The sequence below is a fragment of the Sceloporus undulatus genome, chromosome 3 (assembly GCF_019175285.1).
Source record: "Sceloporus undulatus isolate JIND9_A2432 ecotype Alabama chromosome 3, SceUnd_v1.1, whole genome shotgun sequence".
In the NCBI taxonomy this organism is placed as follows: Eukaryota; Metazoa; Chordata; class Lepidosauria; order Squamata; family Phrynosomatidae; genus Sceloporus; species Sceloporus undulatus.
In genome coordinates, this window is record NC_056524.1 from 32,962,670 (window position 1) to 32,981,130 (window position 18,461).

At 40.6% G+C, this 18,461-nt stretch overlaps 1 protein-coding gene across 1 annotated transcript in view; it reads right to left on the minus strand.

The window, feature by feature from the left end:
* UBL3 (ubiquitin like 3) overlaps positions 1-12,111 on the minus strand; it is a 49,888-nt gene extending 37,777 nt beyond the window's left edge. The window contains exon 1 of the mRNA XM_042457224.1: positions 10,392-12,111. Within this exon, the coding sequence (XP_042313158.1) occupies positions 10,392-10,418 (27 nt within the window). The 5' untranslated portion in view covers positions 10,419-12,111. The remainder of the gene's footprint in view (positions 1-10,391) is intronic.
* Between the last annotated feature and the right edge of the window lie 6,350 nt (positions 12,112-18,461).

The following is an 18,461-nucleotide window of genomic DNA, read 5'->3' on the forward strand; positions in this document are numbered from 1 at the left end:
CTCTCTTGTCCACCAAAGCAGTGAGGCACATACTCAGTTCAAAAAGGAATAGAACATGGTGAAAGCAGTTCATTTTTGAAAGCCACAGCAGCTTAATCTGGGCAGCTCACACCAAAAACATTGCAACAATAAATACTGTGCCACAAGCACAGCTTCTCTGGATGAGTCTATTCACATAGATATTTCCCTGTAGTCATACAAATGCAGGATTAGTGTGGTGATCCTAAGACAAATTCCAAAACCCATGATGTGGTAGTATCTTTATTAGGCCAGCCAAACTAGTACGAAATTCTGTGCAGATTTTCAAACCACATACTTTTTTTCAGGGGAAGATGGTTAAAAATCATGCAAGAGGAAAGGGGATAATGTTAAGATTCATGTAGTTTTGAGATGCTACAGAGCAGTGGTTCCCAAACGTTGGTTCTCCAGGACCGAACTTTGGTCCTCCAACTCACAGAAGGTCCAGACAGCTTGGCCAATTATAAGGAATTTGGGGAGCTGAAGTCCAAAATATCTTTAGGATCAGGTTTTGGGAATCACTGCTATAGACGAAGGGCCTGCAACATATTAGAACAGCAGGTTACATGTGGCTTGTCAGGCCAACTTGAATTATCGGCAAACTTTTCCTCTATGACATTTCAACAGCATATGTCTGGCATTCTGTTGTTTAGTCCCAACTAGAGTAGACACATCCAAACAATTGTTGAATGGTAAGGCAACAGGTAAGTCTGTTTAATTCAATACTCTAGTCATGAACAACAACAAATTTAGTGCTATTTGTTTTTCTCTTTAATGTTTTTTTAAAACCATTTTTACTTGATGAAGAAACATGTAGCTTCAAAAACATGCATAGAGAATTATAATATTTTGGTTGGCCTAAAAACAACCTAAATGTCCCTTTGGCATACCCATTTAGTGTGAAAGATAGCCATGCCTACAAAGTTAGTTCCCTTTTTGCAGTCTTAAAGTTGATTTGGACATCAACAATAGACTGAAGATTTCTGAATGTAATCCCTGCAGATAATATGCATATGTACCTGAAAATCTGGTAAAAGAGTAATATATAATTAAAGTAAAGAAGGTTGGTGTACTATATTCGGAAAGCTCTATGAGTAGAGTAGTACAAGCAAAAGATACAATATTTTGGCCTGTCTGTATCAGGCCTTTGTATGTTTTTAATGACAGTATAGAAGAAAAGACTGAAAATCACAAAGTATTATAGAGAATGGAAAATTAGAAAAGGGAAGAAATGAACTAAGTTATTCAGCCCAGTACCTGAGCCATTCTCTATTTTTGTCAATGCTTAAAATATCATCATCTCTACTGCAGACTAGACCTACTATTTTCTTTTTCAGAACATACTTTTAAAAGCCCTTCCTGAAAAAGCCTATTTTCCCTTGGTGTTCTTCATAAATGTCTGTTTTCAGAAGTGTCTGAAACCATTCATTTCTGAAACAGAAGTCAAAAGTACTGTCATCTTTTGCTTATCTTTGAATAAATTCTGCTCTAACCATTTGACAACATTTTAATGTGTCATGGTTCTTCACACATGGATTGACAGAAGTGGACTGAATGCCACTGGCAAATGCAGAGGAAGCACTGCGGTGAAAGTATAATGAGAAAGCTTAGAGAAAATAAGTGGATGTGGGACAGGAAAAACTATACACTGGTACCCCGGGATACGAATGCGCCGCCTTACGAAATTTCCGGGTTACGAAAAAAATCCATTCAAAAAAACTGTTCCGGGTTACGAAGGCTATTTCGGGTTACAAAAAATTTTTTGGTGCTTTTCGGCGCTATTTCACACGAAATCGCGGCTTTTCCCCATTAGCGCCTATGGCTTTTTCGCCTTACGAAGTATTCCGGGTTACGAAAGCGGCGGCGGAACGAATTAATTTCGTAACCCGGGATACCCCTGTACTGAGAACATGCACTAATATAAAAAGCATATTTATTTTAGAGTTCGACAAAATTGCTTCCTTAGGTGTTCATAGTTTTTCTACCTAGCTATATCCAATTCTTGAAGTAACACATTCCATAGTTCCATAGTTCCAAGACATTGCAAACAAATCTTAAATAACAAAGAACACTTTCAATTCTATTTCTTAATTTGTTTTAAATCTTAGAAACAGGCTTCCAGCTCAACTAATTCAAAGAATAACACTGGCACTTCTGTAACTTTCATATTACTATACATATAAATGGAAGTGCTTTCATGTTGACTATAAGCTATATTCCAAAGGCCATACTGTGATGATACCTTTAATTTGTTGTGCGCCTTCAAGTGATGTAACCCTAAGGTGACACTACCATGGGGTATTCTGAGGCTAAGAGTGTGCGACTTGCCCAAGGTCATCCAATAGGTTTCTCTGGCTGAAGAGGGATTAGAATCTCCAGAGTCATTGTCCAATGCTAAAACCTTTATTAGCCAACCCAAATGGCACAATATGCTAGCTTTCAAAGCTTTACAGGCTTCCTCAAAGGCATTAAGAAGCATGCAAGGGGAGTGGGGAGGAGAAAGAGGGTGAAGGTGTTACAGTCACCAGTTCCAAACATTGTTTTCTGATGGTACAGAGGCAAGGTCTCTGAGGACTATAAAACGAAGGCCGCTTCAATTATGACTATGAAATCACTAAGAACACAGGCAATAAAAATATGCAATTATGTTCCTCCATTTGAAAACACAAATAAAGATATCCTCTTATCAGAATTTGCCTTTTCATCTGATCTAATAAAAATATCATCACAATATGGACTTCCATATTTCAATCCGCTTCAAAGCACAAGATTAATCACTTCACATTAGCCCATTTCTTTGAAAGTGTTTTTCCCTGTCGCTATCATGCAAAACAAAACAAAGCAAATAAATAAATAAATAAAATCACAGCCCCTCTACCGTGTCAGTTTGGTTTTGACAAAGTTTCAAGATTGCTCTCTTTTCTACTAGATTATTTTCCAGACTGAAATACTCTAACCAGGCTAGGTTATGTGTGTGTATATATGCCCTGAAGTGGACTGTCAATTTATGGTGACCCCATGAGTTTCACAGGGGTTTTATAGGTCCAAAGCACATTGTAGAAATAATCCAGTTTGAGACCGCTTTAACACTCCTGACTCAATGTTAGGGAATTCTGGAAACTCTAGTTTTCTGATATTTAACCTCCTCTGTCAGAAAGCTTTGATGCCACGATAAACTACAGTTCCCAGGATTCCCCAGCAATGAGCCAGAGCAGTTAAAGCAGTCTCAAACTGGATTATTTCTGCAGTGTTTTAGACCTTAGTCAAGGAATACTCAGAGATGGTTCTGCTAGTTCCTTCCCCTGACATATAGCCTACAGTACCAGTATTCATTGGCAATCTCCAATCCAAGTACTAACCAGGGCTGACCCTGCTTAGGTCTAAGACCCTTCTAAAATCAGGTAGGATCTGTTGCCGTTAGGGTATTTAAGGCGATTAGTAATTCAAATCTGTAGTCAGATTACTCTTGCTTTACTCAGTTTGCAGGTGAAATAAAGCAGATGTTTCATATGGTCAGTTATAACAGCTCAAAGTTTGCTGTAAAATTAGTAACTACTCTAACTTTCATCTACACATCCAAATCCTGGTCACTAGAAAACAGAACAGTTGAGAAAAAAATTGAATGTATTAAAGGCGATGTCTGTATTAAAGCAGTTTCATCTTCCAACACAGTCTTTTATTTCATGCTCTAATAGTGACAGTTTCCAAAATAAAAGCACAAGAGCAAGGCATATGAAAAACTGAAAATCCCACACAAACACAATGCAGCCAAAATTAGGAGTCCAAGTCTCACTAGTTTTTGTTATACCAATCTCTATAATATACAAGTTTAATAAACTCTGAAAAGTTACTAGCCTTCAAAAGAGACTCCTAGCCTGATTGGGGGAGGGGATGCTAGTGTATCATATTGCAGGTGCTGCCACCCGGAAATCTGATTTAGTAATCTCTCTAGCTCATTACATATATGAGGGAAAGGGAATATGTTATTGGGCTACAGTTCTCTGTACTAACCAGCAGTGAGGGATTATGGTAGCATCAATCCAGTAACAGCGGGGAGAGGGCAGTTGCTTACCTGAGGCCTATATATTTAAAAATATTGATGCAACCATCAGGCCTAATGATTTGCTTAATTTAATTGGTAAAGTTGAAATTCTGTACTTAATATCACTTCGGAGTAATATGAGGAAGTAGACTCAAGCCAATGAAAGCTCATGCTACCAGCTTCTTTGAGTTAATCGCAATAACTCTTAATAACAAGATCCTTTGCTCACTGATTTTCCAGACTAATGTAGATATGTCTTTGAATTTATTAATGAAGTTACAGGAATTCAGCAATACCAGAAGCTTGATTAATTTAACAGTAAGATGCTTGCAGATGGTGGGGGGGGGGGGACATATGAAGACAAGTGGAACTGAATAATTAAGGTTTCCCTATTGTTATATTACACAGAAAAAGCATAACTGACAATGATCTTATCCATTTTGTAACTGAGCAAGTAAGGAAAGGAAAATCTTCTCTAAGAAGACAGGACTAAAGAATCTGAAAAATGTTGTAACACACCATAGTGTAATGGTTTGATCAGTGGACTACAATTCTGGAGATCAGGGTTCAATTCCCTGTTTGGCCATGGAAAGCCACTGGGTGACCTTGGGCAAATCATACAGAAAATCCAGTGACAAGGTTGTCATATGACATGAACCTGAAAGCACACAACAACAATGCAACACATAAGAAAAGTTTATTTGCACATAGCATAGGAGAACACAGAAATTTTGTTCTATGCTATATTGGGGTCACCCAATGAAATGAATGGAAAAGTGAATCAGGACAGGAAATATGAAATATTTCATGCACTAACTAAACATAATAAGTTGATGGAATTCACTGCCATAAGATGTAACTAGCTCAGAGTCTAAAGTTGGGTGAGAAATTTGTGGAGGACTGGTCTGCCAACAGCTTTTAATCCTAACATCTGCACCTTCTGGAGCAGTACACCAAAAAAATAACAACTCCTAAAGGGCAAGAATAGGTGAGGTCTACTGATTCCATGCCCTAATTCTGGGCTTTCTAGAAACATCTGCTTGGTCTCTGAGGGAAAACTGGATACTGAATTAGACAGTCCTTCAGTATAATCTAACTGGGTTCTACTTATTTCCAAATAAAACGAGTAGTTCCAAAAAGATCTCCTATCATTACACTTACATAATACAGACACTTGTGAATAAATCATTACAGGTTCACAAACATTTAAGAATATGAAAATGTGCTGAAACTAATGACACAATTTTGCAAGCTCCACCCAGCATCAGCCTACAGCTGGAGTAAAAAAGAAATCTTATATTCATGACAGCATTAGACTTTGTTTTGACAGTGTATTTAACAAAGCTGGACATTACAGCATCTCTTGGATTAATCCAACTCATGAAGAAAAAAAAAACCAAAGGTCTAAGCTTATATGACCAGAGATATTTTTATCTCCTTAGGCAAACTTGGAAGATCTCTTAAAGAGAAACAGTATTATGAAGGCTTTGGATTCTTAAACCTTTTTTCAGACTCATTTGTTACTGGAGCAGCCTCTGTTAAATAATTTCAGATCAACATTAATGTTCTTCAGTAACAAACATGTAAATTTATGATGTATCATGAAAATGCAAAAACATGTGGATTAATGCTGTATAACTATTATACTATAACTGTATAATCTGTTTTCAAATGTTTATGTTTATATTAAATCACTGATTTCATAACTGCAGGCATTTGACATGTCTCTCCCTCAAAAACAAACAACCTTTTAAATGGCAACCATATAACCACCCCTTCTCACTTGCAGCCCAGACAAGGAGGAGTACAAAAAGGAATACCCTCATTTTCCTTTTCTGCTTCCAATTATATAATTGGTTATGGTTGAAAAAGCACCAACTTAGCCGCTGACCATCTCTGACCCACTTTTGTTCAGGTGTGGGAGGCATGTTAGGACTTGTACCAAAGATCCAAACACTACAGTATGAAGCTAGTGTTACACCAGAGCCAGGATCCTAAAGGGTAGGAGTGATTTTCTGTGTGCTTATATGAGTTTGAGGGGTGATGAAAATATTAAACAAAATAATGTAAATACTTTATAAAACTCTGGATTACAGATTTTAAAATTATGTGTCTACACTAAATTTGAGAGCCAGTGTGATGTAGTAGTTTGAGTGTTGGACGATGACTCTGGCAACCAGGGTCTGAATCCCCGCTGAGCCATAAAACCCACTGGGTGACCTTGGGCAACTCACACTCTCTCAGCCTCGGAGGATGGCAATGATAAACCCCCTCTGAAGAAATTTACCAAGAAAACCCTGTGATAGGTTCACCTTCGGGTCACCATAAGTCAGAAACAACTTGAAGGCACACAACAACAACAAAACATCAAGCATCAAAAAAGATGTGGTACCTACATGAAGATAATGGAAATAATCATTGCTTATTATTGATCTCCTTTGCCTTTATACATTAGAGGTGAACAAATATTTTGCCTCTTGATACATTTCTACCTCAAAACATATTTTCTATTTTCATAAGTCAGAAACAATTTCTAGGCACACAACAACAAACAAGGTAAAGGTGCTAGAGAAACTTTCTTTAGTGAGCGGAGCATGCCTACACTGGGGAAATTTAACTATCTGTTAGAGAAAAAGAGAGAGAGAGAGTAGTATAGACACACAGGCCTGTTACAGACTGCCAAAATAAAGCTGCTTCGGGTCTCTTTGGAAGTATGCTATTTAGATGATGCATGGGTCCTAAGAGTCCGGAGGTCGCTCCAAAGCCACACTCCATTCCTAAGCACTGGAGTGCAGCTTTGGTGCAGCTTCCGGATTCTCAGGGTGCATGCATCATTTAAATAGCATACCTCCAAAGAGACCCGAAGCAGCTTTATTTTGGCAGTCTGTAACAGGCAACACACACAGAGACATGGTAATATAGTTCAAAACTGAATAAATTCTGAATGATTTGTTAGGCCTCAGTGTTTAGCAACATCCTTTGCTACATCAAAAATACAAACACAGCCTTGCTGTGCGGAATTCAATTAGCAACAATCATGATACAATAATATATTAGAGAATTATTATATTAATCAGTTTAGCAGTAATGTTTTCAAATATCTGTGTGTTCGTGTCCATTCAAGTTGCCTGATGACTTGTGGCAACCCCATGAACTTCGCAGGGTGTTCCTGGGTAAGGACTACTTAGAGGTGGTCTTGCCAGTTCCTATTTAGCTGGAAACATAACTGCAGTTGAAAGAGGAAGCCAAACATTGCTGAAACCAACAAATCTTTCAACAAACTGAAAGTATGTCCCATTTATCCTGTTATCAAGATCTACTTCAGAGACTCTTTAGGGGGCAAACTGCTCTCAGTGCTGAGACACCCAAAGTACAATGGAAACAGCTTTCTCCATAGGAGTCTGTGCTCTTGAAATGCCCTTCCTAAGGAAAGCCACTTGTGGTCCTGTGTATAGATAATTACATCCAAGTTAAGACTTTCCAAGAGAGAGTTAACCTTTATTTCATGTTTTTGCTATCAATTCTATTGCTAACTTTGAATATCTTAAGATCTCTACAGTGAATTAATCCTATTATTGTTTGGGTTATTCTTTTATTGATTGCCTTTGGTTTTTGTGACTGCAGACTGCTGCAAGGACACTTTCCGGTTAGGCCCTTTGTACGCTTAAGAATAATGACAAGAATGTCATAATGACTATTTGTTCATGCAGGCTCACATGTGCATGTCCGCTGTCAGACGCATACTGCATACAAGCAGAATGATTCAGAGCCCAAAAACTGCCAGAAAGGTTAGGTGTGATTATCCTTCTGTCGTTTATTCATTCAGACAGTAATGAAATGGTATGTTTTTAGCAAGCCCTAAGCACCTGTATAAATTTTAAAATTACATTAGCTGCTGCTTCGTAAAATTTATTAGCAAGCTTTATTTGATAAAGGAAAAAAGAAACAATAGAAGAGAACCCCTTTGAAGATGATGAAGCATTTGTTATGAAGCTCCTTTAGACTGTAAATAAGTCAGGAAAGAATGCAGCCTGTGTTCCAACCATTTATAAAGTGAAGGGGTTGAAACACAAGCTACAGCCTACAATGTAACACTCATAGGTCCAAAACACACTGATGAAATAATCCAGTTTGGTGCAAAATGAACTACAATTCCCAGAGTTCCCTAGCACTGAGCCAGGGCAGTTAAAGTGGTCTCAAACTGGATTATTTCTGCAGTGTGTTTTGGACCTTAGAAAAATCAGTTTAAGAACAAGTAACTGTAGTGGTACCTGATCTTCTACTTTCAACATGATATGAAATTAATATTAATATATTAATAAGGGTATTAATAATTTTGAATGAGAAGGGATTTAGAAGGTTTTTTCGTACATTGTTTCCACACAACTCTCAACTGAGTCCTTAACTGGTAACTCTTAGGAGCATATATGTCTCTGCAGTTATACTTAAACGTTACAGAAACTAAGCCAAACTGCCTTGAACAGGAAAGCATTTCTAGACCCTGAACCAGGAAGTTGTACAAATTAATCTGTACATCTCATTCAAATGGCCAAACGAATTGATATCTACAGTCCCTCTCAAGAACAAGTAACAAACAAATAACAACAAAGGAATAAAATTTCTACTACAATTACATTTTACTGCAATGTGACATTTTACCAAAGGTGACATTCATACAATGTCGAGTGTTTTATGTTCCCTGTTTCAATGGGAAAGTTATATTTCAGCAGGTGCTTAATTTTCCCTTTAAAATCAACTGAATTTTGAATAGAGACCCAGCACATCTCTCCAGCCAGGCCATTAAAAGAGTCCAGGATCACAGCCCTGGCTGAAGGGTACTCTGGCAGGCCTTCAAGCAGTTTTTAATGACAGCTTAGTATAACCTTCAAGGAATTTAACAAAATTAGTTCTTTTGAGGTTGAACAGTATGAAACAATACTATCAGATATGCTACAAACACTATAAAAATAATCAAATTAAATAAAAGGGGCATGAACTTATCAGGAAACATCCAACTGCTCATCATCAGCCTTTTTGATGTTTTGCGAAAGTCACTTTGAGCCAAAATGTAAAACCTTTCATCATGGATAGTCATCCCAATACTAATGTCAGTGTCACAAATTACTGTTTTCCTGTTTTGCAAAGCCATTAAAGCTTCTTATGGCAAGCTCCCCAAGCCTTCCAATCTTAAATGCCATACACAAAGCATGAGCAACACATTAATGATCAAAAAACACAATCATTTATCCTTCAACTGAACTAGTAAGAAGAATGCACCACAAAATATAGTCTTGCACATGAAAAGTATGACCACATTTTCTTTTAACACACACAGAAAAACCAAGTTGCTTACGTCCGAGAATTCGGACATAACTGGCAGATCTTTAAATTCATTAAAGTGCCTGTAGGTGGTACTCTCTCAAGTCTATGCCTTCTTCTCTTTTTTTATGTACAGACCACTGCTATGCCACATTACTAGTACAGTATGGCACTTTACTAACATGCCCAATATCAACTCAGAAAGAGTCTAGCATAGGAAAAGCCCATTATCTTGGGAAAAAGAGGCTATTTGGTCCACTGCAGAAATCATCCAGTTTGAGACCGCTTTAAGTGTCCTGGCTCAGTGCTTGGGTATCTGGGAATTGTACTTTATTGTGACATCACAGCTCTCTCACAGAGAAGGCCAAATGGCTCACAGAACTACTGTTCCCAGAATTCCCTAGCACTGAGCCAGGGCAGTCAAAGCCATCTCAAACTGGGTGATTTCTACAGTGCGGTTTGGACCTATGTTTCTGTCTAAGAATGATTGGCCCCAAGGTATCATGGAAAACAATGGCGTTAAACTTTGAGGATATTAAGTATAGTTTTTTGTGGGGTTTTGTGTTCTAGAAGGGTTTTTTCATATTAAATATGTTCCCACTGAAGAAAAGTAGGGAAAGAGGAAAGGGAAAGAAAAATAGAAAAATTTAAAGAAGCATCAAACAAGGAATCATAGTGTTTCATTTATTTTGCCCATTTAATATCTATAATGATTGAAAAGTTAAAGAAATGGAACAAAAATCAATAATTGACTCCAGAAGAGTCATGGAGAAAGATGGCTCTCCCTTTCAGATCTTTCTTGCTACAAGGAAGTGGACTGTAGTCCATTTAAAGCCTTAATCTAAAGCAGTGACGACTCTTTTGCTTTTGCTGGAAGACAACCTTAACAGGGCCACACATTTTGAAATGAGTTCTTCACTGTATACCTGAAAATAAACACAAACTTACCATATCGGATGAACTTCCAAGATATTTTATTCTGAAACAAAAATGGAAACGAACACAAACTTACCATATCAGATGGGACACTGCCAGACATCTTGATATTCCCTTGTCGCTTTCAAAGGCCAGAGAATAAGAATGATTTTTGTCGGTGCTGTTGTCTGAAAGACCTCCCAGCCAACCAGTCTTTGGTGTCAGCGTCTGTTCAGTTCTAAGCTTTGTTTTCCTCCAATAAAACAGTCTGACCTGAAGCAAACAAACTGCGGCTCTGGGAGAGAAAATCCAAAGAGGAGCCGCTGGCGTTAAAAGGTCCGATCAGAAGCACCCAGGAAGCCAGAAATGGCAGCAGATCCTTGTCAGCAGCAACACCAACACCCTGGTGCCAGGTAGACCAGTCACAAACACACAAGGACATTCATGGTGTAGAGGCTTTTTTCTCCTTCCTTCCTTCCTTCCTTCCTCTCCCGCCTCGCTCTTCCTCTCAAGCCCAGGCCAATAATGAAGGGTGAAGATGATTCAGAGGATAGTCCTGCATCCAAATCACCCCCTCATTAAAAGGGAAAAAAGGGGTTTAAAAGGAGGGACACAGCAGAGAAGCAAAGACACCCTCTTCTTCTTCTTCCTTCTCTAGGGGCCGAAGTTGTTTGGGGATGGATGGGAAGGTTGTTTGGAGCTAGATAGAAAGGACGGTGGGAAAGCTGTTTCTGGGCTGGATGGAGAGGCTCCTTGGGGCTGAATGGAAAGGCTGTTTGGGGATAGATGGAAAGGATTTGGGGGATGGATGGTTTGGGAATGGATGAGAAGGTTGTTTAGGAAGGGATAGAAAAGCTGTTTGGGGCTGGATGGAAAGGATTTGGGGGATGGACAGAAAGGATGTTTGGGGATGGATGGAAAGGCTGTTGAAGGATTGACAAAAAAGTGGTTTTGGGATGGATGGAGAGGTTGTTTGGGGCTAGATGGAAAGGATCTGGAGAGGTTGTCAGGGGATGGATAGAAAGGCTATTGATGGAAAGCTGGTCTGGGGATGGATGGGAAGGTTGTTTAGGGAGAGATAGAAAGGGACTGAATGGAAAGGATTTGGGGGATGGATGGAGAGACTGTTTGGGGATGGATATAAAAGTAATTGGGGGGCGGGGAGGTTGTTTAGGGAGGAATGCAGAGGCTGTTGGGGGATGGACAGAAAGATTGTTTGGGGAGGAATGGAAAGGATTTGGGGGTGGATAGAAAGGCTCTTTCCTCCTGAGATGCTGCTTTTATAACATTCAGCCTAAGTTTCTTTTAAAAAGTGAGCCAAAGAGGGGAGAAAGAGGCAGAGAGCAGCCAAGAGGGAGGCAGCCCCTGACACGCCACACGAGCAGGAGAAGCAACAACAACAACAACAACACCCTGCGCCGCCTCCTCCCCCCTCAAACTGCAGCAGCAGCAGCTCAAGGGGGGACTGAAACTGCGGTGGTTTCGGGTGGCAGTGTCCTCCTCCTCGGCCTCAGGCCTCCGTCCTCATCTCCCCTTCTTCGGGGGACTTCGTCCTCCTCAGTAAGAGCAGCAGCAGCGACTGTTAACTGCAGCCCCTCACAGCTGACGCGGTCTCCCTCAGCCGAATGAAGATGGAGGAGGAGGAGAAGATGGCTCTCCCCGGCTTCCCCTCAGTGAGAGCCGGGCTGCCTTCCCCGGCCTCCGCCGCCGTCGCTCCCTCTCCCTCCTCTGGTCATCTTCCCTTCAAGCCAACATGGCGTCTGCGGAGAGCTGAGGAAAGGGGACACGGCGGAGGGAAAGACCCATCCCCAGACTCCGCCCACTCGGCTTTTCTGCGCCTGCGCGGCAACTAGGCGGGGAAACGGGTGGCGGAGGGGAGTGGCTCCTCCCACTTGTCCCTTCCACTTCTCTTCTACGCAGGCGCGCCGCGCGCGAGGCATGACGGGGATTGTAGTTGTTCTCTTTTGAGGGCAATAAAACAATTAAACCAAAATAAATAAAGGGTCTATGATGCAACCTTCTTTTTTGTACGTGGGCGGCTCCAAGGGTTGCTAAGGGATGGGAAATCCCGTCTTTGCTGACTGAAAAAGGCAGCTGTGGCCTGTGTCTGAGGGGGAGTGTGAGGAAGTTCACACAGTGATATATAGGAGGATCATAGCGTTGGAGGAGGAAGTCACAAGGGCCATCCAGTCCAGCCCCAGTCTGCCACGCAGGAACTCACAGCCAAAGCACCCCACAGATGTCCATCTAGCCTCTGTTTAAAGGCCTCCAGAGAAGGAGTCTCCACCACTCTCTCCGAGAAAGGAGTGTGTTCCATTGTTAAGAAGTTCCTCCTAATGTTGAGGTGGACTCTCTTTTCCCTTACTTTGACTCCATTGCTCCCTGTCCTAATCTCTGGAGCAGCAGAAAACAAGCTTGCTTCATCCTAAATATGATACCCCTTCAAATACTTAAGCAGGGCTATCATATCATCTCTTAACCATCTCTTCTCCAGGCTAAACATATCCAGCTCCCTAAGTCTTTCCTCATAAGGCCTGGTTTCCAGACTCTTCTCCATTTTGGTGTCCCTCCTTTGGACACGCTCCAGCTTCTCAACATCCTTCTTGAACTGCAGTGCCCAGAACTGGATGCAGTATTCCAGGTATTAGTAAGGCTTAGTCCAGGGGCACAAAACAAGGACATTACCCCCTGCATAAACAACAATTCTTCCTCCTGGATGAAATGTTCCTGTGAGACAAGAGGCTACATGATGGGAGCTCTGCTGCTAGTGGAGTCTCCCATATCAGAAAGGCTTTTGCTGAGGAGACAGACTTAAGGCTGCATCCACACTGCAACAACAATCCACTTCAATTGTCATGGCTCAATGCTATGGAATTCTGGGAACTGTAGTTTGTTGTGGCATCGGAGTTCTTTTTTCAGGTCAACATAAGTCGGAGACGGCTTGAAGGCACACAATAACAACAGCAAAGTGAGTCATGCAGCCATGAAAGAACAAGACAAGATCTGAACGTATAAACATATACAACAGAGCACTAAAGTTAGAAACATACAGTCCATTGTATTCCCTATTACCATGCATGGATGTGAGAGCTGGACAGTGAAAAAGGCAGATGGGGGGGGATCAATTTATTCGAGATGGTGGTGCTGAAGAAGAGTGCTGAGGATCCCAGGGACAGCCAAAAAGACAAACAACTGGGTCCTAGAGCAGAACAAGCCAGAAATCTCCCTGGAAGATGACAAAACTGAGGCTGTTGTACTTTGGTCACATCATGGGAAAGCATGACTCCTAAGGAAAGACAACAGTTATAGGAAAGGTAGAAGGCAGTAGAAAGAGAGGAAGGCCACATGCCAGATGAATAGACTCAATCAGGAAGGTCATAGGCCTAACAGAGCAGTGAAGGACAAGGGAACTTGGATATGTCTCATCCACAGAGTCGCCATGAGTTGGGACCGACTAACTACAAACAACACCCTTCTCTGCCAAAGAGTGCTGGTGCCTCACAAAACTACAAACACCAGGCTTCTGTAGATGGAACCATGGCAGTTAAAGTGGTATCCAACCGCATTATTTCAACAGTATAGGTGCACCCTTGTAAGCAAATTGAAAACAAGGACATTACTCAACAGTGCGATGATGGCTCCAAATTAAAGGACAGAAACAGGTTTCTTTTCCCAAGCCCAATTAGTTGATCATATTAACTGATGAGAGTAAATAAGTATCGTGCAAATATATTTTATCTTTATGTGTTTACTTTGAGAAACCCCCAAGGAGAGTGTTTAAAAATTGCAGAGGCCTCCGTTGATTAGATTTCAACACCAAGGAAAGCCCCTATATAGTTCTTCATTGGGGACAGATAATAACTTGTCCCCAGCCTTTTCTCTTAAAAGGAGTCTTTAAAATGTGTCTTAAATGAACTCCAATGTCAGCTACAGAATGTCTACAGCCAACACTTTTCAATACAGAAGCAGCCTGTTTAGTCTTCATTTTTGATGTGAATCTAAAAATTTGTGATCAGCAAAGATGTTTTTTTCTTCAGAAAAAAAGTGATGTGTCCTTGGATTTGATTATTTTTATTGTTGTTAACCATCCTTGGGTTGATCTCGACCCATGGTGAATGACCCTGTGGAGAAGATATCTCCAAGACTCCCTGTCCTCCAATGTAAATTCATACCCATGACCTCCTATAGAGTCCATCCATCTCACATGCAGCCTTCCTCTCTTTCTACTTCCCTCCACCTTTCCAAGCATTATTGTTTTTCCCCTCAATGTCATGCCTTCTCATGATGTGTCCAAAGTACAACAGCCTCAGTTTTGTCATCTTGATTTCCAGTGAGATTTCTGGCTTGATCTGCTCTAGGACCCATTTGTTTGTCTTTCTAGCTGTCCATGGGATCCTCAGCACTCTTTTCATCACAAATGAGTTTATTTTCTTCCTATCTTCTTTCTTAACTGTCCAGCTCTCACACCCGCTCTCACACCCGTACATGGTAATAGGGAATGCAATGGCTTGTATGATTCTAACTTTTGTGCTCAACTGTATATCTGCATTTTAGGATATTTTCTAGTTCTTTCATAGCCACCTTCCCCATTCTTAATCTACTTCTGGCAGCAATCCCTGTTCCTATCAATGTTTGAGCCCAGGCATGAAAATTATTTTGCTATTTCTGTTTTCTCATTGACTAGGTTGAATTTGTGTAGATTCTCCATAGTCTGTACATGGTCTGTACATTTTTATTTTGATTACTGTAAGCCCTAAATACTCTAAAGGCACCTGATCCTGTCTGATCATGAAAGCGAAGCAGGGTCAGCCCTGGTTAGTACTTGGATGGGAGACTGCCAATGAATGCCAGGTGCTTAGGGAAGGATCTGGCAAAACCACTTCTGAGTACTCCTTGCCTAAGAAAACTCTGTGAAATTCATGCGGTCACCATAAGATGACAGGCAACTTGAAGGCACACACACACATACATACACACAAAATCCAGTTTTAGTCCCATCTAAAGTAGAGCAGTTGAAATTAATGGGATGCCTTAATCTCCATTTAAGTAAGCCTTATTGATTTCAGTAGATCTGCTCTAGTTGAGACTGACATTGGGCTTACCAGATCATGGAAAAAAATACCTTTTGGGACTACAACTCCCTGAATGGCCAGTGATGATATTAACTGGGTGATTCTGGCAGATGGGGTCCATACGTTTCCTGGCTCTGGATTTAGTATTCCTCCTCATCACATAACAAAAACACAGTGGTCTACTTGACCTAAAGAAACTTCAAGAGCAAAATAAAGTATTGTCATTTAAGACACTAAAAATCCATTGTCATGAGAAAGCTATGGATATGAGCAAAGTTGAAAGGAGTCCATATTCACATTGAAGGTAAGTGATACGAAGGTCAGTGGTGAGTAGGGCTGGCCCAGCCATTAGGCAGAATCACAAAACTGCCTCGTGCTGCAGATGGTGAAGAACAAGTAATGGCTGTAAGGCGTTATAAGCAAGAGCTATGTAGGCTATGCAGCCTACACTAGGCATCGTAAGGCCAACGCCATCCTTATGTACTCAGGAGCATCAGAGGCTGCATCTGCACTGTTAAATCAATGCAGTTTGATGCAGCTTTAACTGCCATGGTTCAATGGTATGGAATTTGGGAATTGTCGTTTTGTGAAATATTTAGCCTTCTCTATCAAAGAGCTCTGGTGTACAATAAATTACAAATCCCAAGATTCCATGGGATGGAGCCACAACAGTTAAGGCAATGTTAGACTGCATTAATTCTAGGCAAGATGGAGGTGGTTGGAGGGTTGAAGACGTCCCAAAACAGGTTCCTCTTTCATCACATGTATGACCCATTTTGGGACTACCGGCATTTAAATGAACCATTTTTATAAATGAACATGTAAATAGTAAAACACAAAGCCGAACAGCTAGACATGCAAAAATATTGATTTGCGAACTCTCTTTCAACTCTGCATTTTCAGTGAGACTATTTTTACTCCATTACTCAAGAAACACACAAAATATTTATATTATGAAAAATACTAGAGAATTTAGGAAGTGACTGAGGGAGAAGAGAATGCCAAACTACATCATTTTCCATCCACCACTGAGCCCCCTAAGCCAGCAAGTGGCCTGGATCAATTGCATCATTTGACCCATTGATAATCAAGCCCTGCACACACATTCATAAGAAATCCCATGAACAGAAGCTGACTGGACTAACAATTCACTCCTACACTAGTGACAAAACATCATCTGCAGGCTAGCTTGGGAGATACTGGACAGGCTGCATGGTACACAAATTTTATCCCCAAATACCTTGCCATCACTTGGGATGACTGCTTTACTTTGGCTAATGGAGCGCTGTCCATGATCATGAGGACTTAGTGGACTTTGCCTAACAACAGATATATTTAAATCTCCTAAGTAAACTTGAATCTCTTCATTTTATTCGTTATCACATAAGCCTTCCCCAGTTAGCTATAGCAGATTTCACAGGATTCTTTGAAATGGGAGTCTGCTGTTATAGCTTCCACTCCTGCTTCCATTCTTTCCCCCGCCCCACGTCTCCTCTGAAAAGTGCCAATTCTTCTCAAAGGGACAATAATGCAAGTGTTGTGTGCCATGTTACAGAGATGTATGTGTGGAGAGAGCATTCCCAACCAGTTCTCTCTGCTGGTTTCTTACAGCACCATGTCAGCCAGTATAATGGAAGGAGGTGCCATCTCTTTCCCATTCACTGATTGTGCATTGTATGTGTACTGTATTATAAGACATTAATATGTATCATTTGGTGTCTGATGCACAGATTGTTGCCTTTTACACATGGGTGATATGGGGGCTTTGTTATGGAACTGCAGAGCTTCCAGAAACACTGCGTGAATTCTCTGACACTATTGCTGCACCACAAGGTTTTGTTTTTTTATAACTGTTGTTCTGCTGTTGGGACTCCATAGATAACTGTATTACTCTAACATTGGCCCTAGCAGTCTTCATCAACCTGGTGTCCTCTAGATGTGTTGGATTACAAGTCACACTATCTCCCATGGCCATTCTTGCTGGGAAATATTGGAAGCTGTAGTCCAACACATGTAGAGGGCATCAGCTGCAGAAGTCTGACCTCTGGAGTAGAAGCCACCTGCTACAGGGATTAGATCTGCCTGTTCAATTGTGGACCATGAAGACTGGTTTTGGAACAAGCATATCGGAGAACACGGTTGTGGTACATGTAGCCCCCAGATGTTGGACTGCAGCTCCCATAAGCCCCAAGCCCAAGAGCCAGGGCTGAAGAATAATGAAAGCTGCAGTCCAAAAATATCTAAAGGAACACATATTTCCCCCTTCCCTGTAGTAAATCTGTTGAAGTTGTTATTAGTGCCTTCAGTTTCTCTACATAGTTTAGCTTCTCTCTTAACAACCCTGGAAAGGTCAAAACAGCATCTGATCAGTTTTCATCACTTTTATTCCAAGAAAGCTTATACTGGAGATTTACACATTCTCTTTAATTACCTATCCTCTAAGACTGAGGTAAAAAAAATTATATAATGTTGCCAACCAATTGGGAGTCAGTTGTATTATAACTGAGAAACAGGTGCAGAAAAGAAAAGATGGAAGAGTTTTCTTTAATTTTCTCAACTACATTGACAGATTTGGACCTTGAGGTCTGAGCCATCAGGGCTAACATTTAAGAGCTGAACAGATGCATATATGGAAATGAAACAGTATTCAAGGTACACTTATATAATGTTGGAACTTAAGCTATGATATCCATATTTCTTCATATTCTTCCTACAACTCTGCCTAAATGAAAAACATGTATGAATTCAGCCATTTAATTTGCCAGAGGTCATATGACACATGGATACCACTTTCAGTTGCGCAGAAGGTTCTTTGCAACTATGAGGCCATGGTCTATATGTAATAGGACAATAGTTTAGTGTTCTCTGGGATATGGGAACACCAGAGTTTTCATTCCTTTACATTTCTTACTATAGATACCAGGCACAATCAACAAAGACTTCTCAAAGATGAATGTTGTTACTATATGAACCACTGAATAAACCCTTTTTATTTTACTGAATAGTATGCTTTCTTTTAGGGTTTTTTTTAAAGGGCAAGAAATCCAGAAAAAAGGAAGACTAACATGGGCTATGGAAATGAATCACATAAATGA